The sequence below is a fragment of the Cyprinodon tularosa genome, unplaced genomic scaffold, assembly GCF_016077235.1.
Source record: "Cyprinodon tularosa strain WSP-4 unplaced genomic scaffold, ASM1607723v1 ctg223, whole genome shotgun sequence".
Taxonomy (NCBI): domain Eukaryota; kingdom Metazoa; phylum Chordata; class Actinopteri; order Cyprinodontiformes; family Cyprinodontidae; genus Cyprinodon; species Cyprinodon tularosa.
Genome location: NW_024038833.1, coordinates 289,864 through 300,435, shown reverse-complemented (window position 1 = coordinate 300,435; position 10,572 = coordinate 289,864). Strand labels below are relative to the sequence as shown.

At 39.7% G+C, this 10,572-nt stretch overlaps 1 protein-coding gene across 1 annotated transcript; it reads left to right on the top strand.

Annotated features, from left to right (window-relative positions):
* Positions 1-6,205: 6,205 nt before the first annotated feature.
* On the top strand, positions 6,206-9,119 carry LOC119784337 (potassium voltage-gated channel subfamily A member 3). The gene has a single exon (XM_038286333.1). It carries the CDS (start codon positions 6,518-6,520, stop codon positions 8,120-8,122), a length of 1,605 nt encoding a protein of 534 aa, XP_038142261.1. The 5' UTR covers positions 6,206-6,517; the 3' UTR covers positions 8,123-9,119.
* Positions 9,120-10,572: the final 1,453 nt, after the last annotated feature.

The following is a 10,572-nucleotide window of genomic DNA, read 5'->3' as shown; positions in this document are numbered from 1 at the left end:
TTAAAACAACTCAAAAAATACACAGTTATTTCCACTGAACATCACTGGATATACAGCACTTTATAAAAAAAAAAACTTTGTATTGCAGATCTGACATGCAGCTCTATGGTAGATATGTCTGTTTAGATGCTCAGTTACAACATAGACAGGTTTTATTATCTAACTATTTATATTTCTGCATAGAGTAAACAAGTTGAAGTTTATTTTCATTTTCAATCTTTCTCAATTAAATTGTCTTTATATTTCTTTACAAAATGAAGCTGGAACGCACAAAACCTTAATGTTAGTCTATATTATTATTAGCAAAACCAGTTGGAGCTGCCATGTCAGAGTTAAAATCATCTAGCTGTTAATCTGAGTTAAAGTAGAAGAATTTGATGGTTTCTCTCTTTTTTATTTCATTCTCATCTTGCAATGCATCAGTACTACTGGCAGATCCACAGCTTGATCCTTCCACTAATGCACTTGACAGCTGATACAACTTTGAACCAGAGATTTTCTTATGGACTCAAACATAGACTACCTTTTTGTTTTAGCTATATACCAAAATTCCGCCTTGAAGTTTTCTACAGATACCTTTCTAGTCCTAATGGAGAGCTGCAAATTTAAGCTGAGATTAAAGTTGTCATGACTGGAGCAGATAGTTCCATGGACAGTTCTAGACAGGGTCTAACAGGGGCCAATACTCCTAGTATGTGCTAAAGATAAAATAGTGAATTAATTTCTTATGGTGATATGTACTGGCAGAGATACTGTAAATCTTTGGACCGCTTACATTTTTTTGTATCTTTAAAGTTTTACATTAGCAGTGTTTTAAAAATGATGGTGTTGCACTTTTAACTTTAGCTGTTTTGAGTTAAGATAATAGTTTTCAAACTTGCAGCTCACCAGCCATAATTGTTCTGTCTCCTGTTTTTTTTAAAGTTTCCTTCCTTTGTTATATGCCCCCCTTAAAACAAAATGCTGACCCCACCCTGGTAAACTTGGTCTAGAACCGTCACTCGATAGTTCTCTGTTGGTATACACCATCTCTGTCAACTGCTAAAACTTACTGAATCTTGCATAGTTTGTGTCTTAACATTGTCCAACTCCTTACAGACTTAAGCTTTGCCAGCTGCTAGGCTCTCTCCCCTGGAAGAATTGTTACAAATCTCCAAATCTAATGGTTAAAAATTTTAAATCATAAGGTGTTTCCACATATTCATATTAGTAAAAAATATCACATGATCCCAACTTGTAATTCTATCTGCAGATTTTTTCCCTCTGTCTATGATCGTTACACCCTGTGCAATGAATTCACCGCTAAAAGCCCAAAATGAATAACATGTTATAAGAAAAATGCACAGAAATGTTAGACCTAATTTTTGTTTTGGATCTTCAAAATAAAATTTAGACACATGTAGCATAGATCATTTTCAGCTATTATGCTTTTGGATTGCATACACTGAAGTTTGTTCTACAATGTGTAGTTTTTTTTTTTTTTTACAGATATGCCAATACAAGAAATGTTTGAACATTTAGACTTTAATTTCAATTAAGTATGGTTGAATATGTAAGGATTGGTGTTCTGTACATTGATGAGATACTTCATAGATTAGTTCAGTCATTTAGTTCTCACTTTAATTTAATCTTGAGGAAGCAGATGTTGTTGGGCGACAAACACAGTCATCTCTCACAATCAGTAATCCTTTATCCTTTCCTCCCTTCTGTGCTTTGTTCCTTCCACTTCTTGACAAAGTGTGTGCCTGTGTGCTTGCCTGTAACTGACCTAAGATACTGAAGGTGGAGAAAAACATACTGTAAATATCTGCAAAGAGGGCTCCATCTGTTAAAGTCGTTAGAAGAGGCAGCATAACAACTGGTAAAATACTTACCGATGCCTCGTTGGACCTTCCTTTGCAGAGCAAATTCAGCTCAGTTAGATGTCAGCTGTCATTCTTTTTATTAAATTCTCCCTCAGTACACATGAACACACACACGGATGCATATGTGTTTGGCACTGCAAGTCATATGCATGAGAGGGAATCAACCATTTTGTGGGTGTTTAATTCTCATGGGAAAATGAAGAGGTCTGTGCCATTTCCTGACATTTTCCTGCGTTATGCAGATGGTAAAGCAGATATCTATTAACATAAACAAACAGGCTATATAAAGCTTCATACTCTGACTAAACATTTGCAGCCAGGGACCCCGTTTTGGTTGGACACAGTTTTAACCAGTGGGTGGCTAAACATATATAATTGGATTGGGAAGTATATGATGCTGCTTCAAGCTTATATGATTACCAAAATGTATAAAGTTCATATAGAAAAATGATTTACTGAATAATGACTAAAGTGAACCAAAAAGAATTATAAAGATAATGGACTATGAAAATGAAATTCAAACTATAATGACTTGCAGTTCCATCTGTCATATTATATATTACAATAGTAATATAAAATTTCACATGCATCCATCCATCCATCCATCCATCCATACATACATACATACATACATACATACATACATACATACATACATACATACATACATACATACATACATACATACATACATACATACATACATACATACATACATACATACATACATACATACATACATACATACATACATACATACATACATACATACATACTGGCTGTCTGTCTGCCTACATACATACATACTGTCTGTGTGTTTGTCTGTCTACATACATACAAACATACATATATACATACATACATACATACAGTGGGGCAAAAAAGTATTTAGTCAGCCACCAATAGTGCAAGTTCTCCCACTTAAAAAGATGAGAGAGGCCGGTAATTTTCATCATAGATATACCTCAACTATGAGAGACAAAATGAGAAAAAAAATCTAGAAAATCACATTTTCTGATTTTTAAAGAATTTATTTGCAAAATATGGTGGGAAATAAGTATTTGGTCAGTTACAAACAAGCAAGATTTCTGGCTCTCACAGGCCTGTAACTTCTTCTGTAAGAGGCTCCTCTGTCCTCCACTCGTTACCTTCATTAATGGCACCTGTTTGAACCCGTTATCCGTAGAAAAGACACCTGTCCACAACCTCAAACAGTCACACTCTAAACTCCACCATGGCCAAAACTAGAGAGCTGTCAAAGGACACCCGAAAAAAAATGATAGACCTGCACCAGGCTGGGAAGTCTGAATCTGCAATAGGTAAACAGCTTGGTGTGAAGAAATCAACTGTGGGATCAATTATTAGAAAATGGAAAACATACAAGACCACTGATAATCTTCCTCGATCTGGGGCTCCACGCAAGATGTCACCCCGTGGGGTCAAAATGATCACAAGAATGGTGAGTAAAAATCCCAGAACCACACGGGGGGACCTAGTGAATGACCTGCAGAGAGCTGGGACCAAAGTAACAAAGGCTACCATCAGTAACACACTACGCCGCCAGGGACTCAAATCCTGCAGTGCCAGACGTGTCCCCCTGCTTAAGCCAGTACATGTCAAGGCTCGTCTCAAGTTTGCTAGAGAGCATTTGGATGATCCAGACGATGACTGGGAGAATATCATATGGTCAGATGAAACCAAAATAGAACTTTTTGGTAAAAACTCTTCTCGTCGTGTTTGGAGGAGAGAGAATGCTGAGTTGCATCCAAAGAACACCATACCTACAGTGAAGCATGGGGGTGGAAACATCATGCTTTGGGGCTGTTTTTCTGCTAAGGGACCAGGACGACTGATCCGTGTGAAGGAAAGAATGAATGGGGCCATGTATCGTCAAATTTTGAGTGAAAACCTCCTTCCATCAACAAGGGCATTGAAGATGAAACGTGGCTGGGTCTTTCAGCATGACAATGATCCCAAACACACCGCCCGGGTAACAAAGGAGTGGCTTCGTAAGAAGCATTTCAAGGTCCTGGAGTGGCCTAGCCAGTCTCCAGATCTCAACCCCATAGAAAATCTTTGGAGGGAGTTGAAAGTCCGTGTTGCCCAGCGACAGCCCCAGAACATCACTGCTCTAGAGGAGATCTGCATGGAGGAATGGGCCAAAATACCAGCAACAGTGTGTGAAAACCTTGTGAAGACTTACAGAAAACGTTTGATCTCTGTCATTGCCAACAAAGGGTATATAACATAGTATTGAGATGAACTTTTGTTATTGACCAAATACTTATTTTCCACCATATTTTGCAAATAAATTCTTTAAAAGTCAGACAAGGTGATTTTCTGGATTTTTTTTTTCTCATTTTGTCTCTCATAGTTGAGGTATATCTATGATGAAAATTACCGGCCTCTCTCATCTTTTTAAGTGGGAGAACTTGCACTATTGGTGGCTGACTAAATACTTTTTTGCCCCACTGCACATACATACATACATACATACATACATACATACATACATACATACATACATACATACATACATACATACATACATACATACATACATACATACATACATACATACATACATACATACATACATACATACATACATACATACATACATACATATATACATACATACATACATATATACATACATACATGCATACATACATACATACATACTGTCTGTCTGTCTGTCTGTCTGTCTACATACATACATACATACATACATACATACATACTGTCTGTCTATCTGTCTGTCTGTCTGTCTACATACATACATACATACATACATACATACATACATACATACATACATACATACATGCATACATACATGCATACATACATACATACATATATACATACATACAAACATACATATATACATACATACAAACATACATATATACATACATACATACATACATACATACATACATACAAACATACATATATACATACATACATGCATACAAACATACATATATACATACATACATGCATACATACATACATATATACATACATACATGCATACATACATACATACTGTCTGTCTGTCTGTCTGTCTGTCTGTCTGTCTACATACATACATACATACATACATACATACATACATACAAACATACATATATACATACATACATACATACAAACATACATATATACATACATACATGCATACAAACATACATATATACATACATACATGCATACATACATACATATATACATACATACATGCATACATACATACATACTGTCTGTGTGTCTGTCTGTCTGTCTACATACATATATACATACATACATGCATGCATACATACATACATACATACATACATACATACATACATACATACATACATACATACATACATACATACATACATACATACATACATAAATAAATACATACATACTGTCTGTCTGTCTGTCTGTCTACATACATACATACATACATACATACATACATACATACATACATACATACATACTGTCTGTCTATCTGTCTGTCTGTCTGTCTACATACATACATACATACATACATACATACATACATACATACATACATACATACATACATACATACTGTACTGCCTCTCTATATACAGACAGACAGACAGACAGACAGACAGACAGACAGACAGACAGACAGACAGACAGACAGACAGACAAACAGACATGAATTTAAATCAAAATCTCCCAGAGCTTGAATGTAAACATTTGTGGTGGACAGGAAAGTTTACTGTACTGTACTGCAAAGGAACAGTTGTATTCATGGTCTGTAAAAGACAAGAAATGGTTGGTATTTGAATGGATCTTCAAATAGATCTCATATTTAAAAAAAGAAAACAAAAACAGCATATCGGAAGTGGGGTGGGGGTTATTTACTTTGATAATACTTCATAGTATTATTGTGTCTCTATTGTAAAAAAAAAAAAAAAAAAAAAACACAGACCACCGTCCTCTGCCATTTCTGAGAAAACTGCTCCAACATGCACATATCCAAATGCTGTATTTTCTCTTATATTCATATTATAGACAATTACGCAGATAAAACTGACCAGGAAATATCAATGATTGTAAGGAGGAATAAAATGACTATTTTTAAGGTGCAACTGTAGGTCAGTTTGTAAGTGATTGATGATTCAATAAGACACATCTCTTTTTTTTTACTTCAGGAACAAATGGGCTGTGATATATTTATAAGAAGGCCCATCCTAATTGAAACTGTCCTGTCTGTGAGGAATGACCTTGTTTAAATGAGTCTAGCTGACGTGTGTGGTTGTGTGTGTGTGTGTGTGTGACAGAGAGAGAGGGGGGGACAATATGAGTAGAGGGGCAGTGGAAGGCTGGCACGCCCAAGCTACAGAGCTGAATGACGCCCGTCTGTTGCATCTTTGGTATCGGTGCGTCCTGCTATTGGAGGACCACTCCAAAAGAAAGCAATCAGCGGCGCGCCGTGGGCGGGTGGAACGCCTGTTTATAAATCCAGATCTCTCCCCCAAGGTTGGGAACAGCAACAGGAGAAGAGCGAAAGTGAGGCGCATGAGAAGTGAGAGAGAAAGAGACGTGGAAGAGCCGAGGCAGTGGCGGTGGCTGTGGTTGACCGGGGTCCGCGGAGGGGGCGCGGCGTCCGCCCCTGCATGCGACTTCAGCCGCGCATGGACGACCATCTCAGCCTCCTGCAATCACCCCCGCCGAGCGCGACCAAAACCCGAGGCGACAACCTGGTGAACCACGGCTACACCGAGACAGAGGCGGACGTGATGACGGTGGTGGCGTGTGACAACATGCTGGAGGAGTCGGCGGCTCTACCGGGCCACCACTCTTTGGATCGATACGAACCGGATCACGAGTGCTGCGAGCGGGTGGTCATCAACATCTCTGGGCTGCGCTTTGAGACGCAGCTGAAGACTCTGTCACAGTTTCCAGAGACGCTGTTAGGGGACCCCAAGAAGAGGATGAGATACTTCGATCCCCTCAGGAATGAATACTTTTTCGATCGGAACCGACCCAGCTTTGATGCCATCCTCTACTACTACCAGTCTGGCGGGCGCATCAGGAGACCCGTAAATGTGCCCATTGATATTTTCTCTGAGGAAATACGTTTCTATGAGCTGGGAGAAGAGGCTATGGAGAAGTTCAGAGAGGATGAGGGCTTTATTAAGGAGGAGGAGCGGCCGCTGCCAGATAATGAGTTTCAAAGGCAGGTGTGGCTGCTTTTTGAGTATCCAGAGAGCTCGGGTCCTGCCAGGGGAATAGCGATAGTGTCTGTCCTGGTCATTCTCATCTCCATTGTCATCTTCTGCTTAGAGACACTTCCAGAGTTCAGGGATGAGAACAGGGACCCCATCACCATTGCGCCTGTGATAAATGGCACGCTTCCCTATTTCATTAGTCCCTTCTCAGATCCCTTCTTCGTGGTGGAGACGCTGTGCATCATCTGGTTCTCATTCGAGCTGCTGGTGCGCTTTTTTGCATGCCCGAGCAAAGCCACCTTCTCCAAAAACATCATGAACATTATTGACATCGTTGCCATCATCCCTTACTTCATCACACTGGGCACAGAGCTGGCGGAGAGGCAGGGAAACGGACAGCAGGCCATGTCGCTGGCCATCCTGCGCGTAATCAGGCTCGTCCGGGTGTTTCGCATCTTCAAACTCTCGCGTCACTCCAAGGGCCTGCAAATTTTGGGACAGACACTCAAAGCCAGTATGCGTGAACTGGGACTGCTCATCTTCTTCTTGTTCATTGGGGTTATACTTTTCTCCAGCGCCGTTTACTTCGCTGAAGCGGACGACCCGGATTCGGGGTTCAGTAGCATCCCGGACGCATTCTGGTGGGCGGTCGTAACCATGACCACCGTGGGATACGGGGATATGCACCCTGTGACGATCGGGGGCAAGATTGTGGGATCCCTGTGCGCGATTGCCGGCGTGCTGACCATAGCGCTACCCGTGCCCGTCATCGTTTCCAACTTTAACTACTTTTACCACAGAGAGACGGACGGCGAGGAGCAGGCGCAATACCTCCATGTGGGGAGCTGTCAACCTCTGGCGGACACAGAGGAGCTGAGGAAGACTCGATCATCCTCCTCACTCAGTAAAAGCGAGTACATGGTGATAGAGGAGCAAGGGTTTAACGGTTCTTTTAAGCAGCAGCCAAACTTCCCCACCAACCCAACCCCCGTTCAGAACAACTCACAGAACTGTGTAAACATAAACAAAAAGATTTTCACCGACGTGTAACGTGAACGCAAACGGCCACTGAGAGCAGGAGGACGTGATGTGTCACGCATCTGCAGCGACTTTAGAAAGCAACAGTAGATATAAGATGATGGATGATGCTGGGCGCGTTTGTTTAATGAGATGATTTGTGCTCCGTTCGATCAATTAGTTTTGTATATCTACATATTTAGGTAATTGTTGCTTGCAAAAGGTGAAAGAGCTCCTCCTTTTGTTCACTGAACCTGTTGTATGCCGTGCAATAAGCAGCATATTAAACGCATCACAACAGATAGAGATAAAGATGAATGACGCGTAAAAGCGAAAGCACCTGACAATGGATTCTCATGCGTTATTACCATGCATTAAGAGTCGTGATTTCGCAAGCAATAGCCTGTATGTGTAATTTTCAGAGTCATTAGAATATGTTTGCCTATTTCTGTTTTCAAAAACATGTAGCCAAATGTCAGGTAAACATAATCCAGCATATATATGTCATATAAGCCGTTTTGTGGTACGTCTATTGTGCGTTAAAGTGTAGATTAAATGCTACTGCTTTGAAAAAAAAAAAAAAAACAACAGAAAAACAACCTAGGTATAAACTTGGGTTTTTAATGCGTAAACGGCGCCGTGTAAACCACCAATCAAAGCGGCTGTCAAGGTCTCTTTATAGGTGGGAGACACACGTGAGGAGAGAAACAAGAAAAGGGAGCGTTCTCTGATCAAAGATGGAGCGCCTTTCTGTCGCGGAAGCCTCAAATAGAGCCCGCTGTGATGCAGTCTCCATGGCGACGCCAGTTTACTTGGTACCCTCCCAGTGCCGTTGCCATAGCATTGCCGTTTCCACAGTAACCTCCCAGATGGTTTCGCAGCTACATTGGAGGACCTACTGTGAGGGGGGCAGCATGTCTTTTCATTGTTTAATCATTCAGAACAAAACATTTCTAGATTCAGTGACTGTTAAAGGCTGCTGGAGCAAAAACAACAGAAAAAAACAGTGAAGACATCAGACACTCTGAAATCGTGAATCACAACTCAAGACGGTGTCGTGATGACAGAGTGAAATCAGGAGTCAACATGTAAGGAATTATGAATGGACTGAGATTACGTTGCGCGGCTGTCCTCAGTGCACTACCGCGGGGGGCCAGCAGAGGACGATGTTCTCTCACTAAAAAATGGTAAGCTCTGGTTTTGATTCCTTTGTTATTGTTAGAGAAGAAAAACAAAAGCTGCACTGTTTATGGATTTTCAGAATAAGGCGTAAAAACTTTTCTGTTCAGAAAGTGGTTTGCCATCAAAATCTAATAAGAACCAGGGATAGTGCATAAGGCCCTCTTATCCAAACACAAAACAGTTTGTTATTCCTCATAGATTTGTTTAATAGCATGTATTATCTGATTTTATATTGAAGAATATGTTGAATTTTTATTTATCAATTAAATGTGCATTTATTTAACGTTTTCAGGTTACTCCTGTGTGTACATTGTAAAAAGAGCAAAATGTTCTTCTGAGTCCAGGTCTCACCTGGTTCTGAGTCTTGCCTTTCACCTTCATTTGACTTTGTATGTAAAATCAGCAGGACCAGCAATAGCATGCCAAACCAGCTTGTCTAAGCTATGCCCCCTGGTGGCCACTTTCTGCTTCTAAAAGAACAGGTGGCTTCCATGACCTCTGTCATCCTTATAGCTTCATTAACCTTGGGATACATCACAGAAAGTGCAAACAGAGTTCCTTCTTTACCCGTATCATGTAGCAGTGTATTCTATAATGGGTTATACTCTGCATATGCATATTTCTCTGCATTTTGCCTGATTTATTTTTGAAGAAAAATCTATTTATTTGAGGTATTTTTAATCAGTTTTTAAGCATACTTTACAGCTGCACATTTGCGTTCACACATAAAGGAAGAATAATGATTTATTTGTATCTGCATCAAAAATGTGCAGTTATAACATAAACAAAATTTTTAGATATAGGTTAAGCATGCCCCCAAACGTGGCATTGTTTAATTGAAATGCTAGTCTGATGTTAAATTGTTTAAATATAATAAGGGCATGCATATCTTGCTTTGTAAATTCAATTTTGAGAGGGAGCTGTGGAAAATGTTAGGAGGCTCCTGATCTGCGGCAGGGCTCCCATACTGTGGATTTATAAACCAAGACTACAACATATTTTTGTAGTTCTTACAACATTTATCTGTTTGCATCCGTGTTATTTTGTCTGTACTTTCTGAACATAACTTATCCTTCCTCTTCTGTGATACATTTCAGACTATTTATTCATTGCTGTTAAATACACTTGAATTTGTTTCTTTGAAACTATAACATTTAGCAGACAATCTACAGATAAAAATGCAGCCAGTACTACAAAACAGACTAAAGTAAATTAGATTAAATTGTCATATCCTCTTGTTGCATAGTTCATTCTCAGTGTACAGCATTTGCACTACAGATTTTTGCATGCAGGAGCAAAAG

Coding starts and splice junctions, on each gene's coding strand:
- LOC119784337 (XM_038286333.1), top strand. CDS start 6,518: ATGCGACTTCAGCCGCGCATGGACGACCATCTCAGCCTCCTGCAATCA.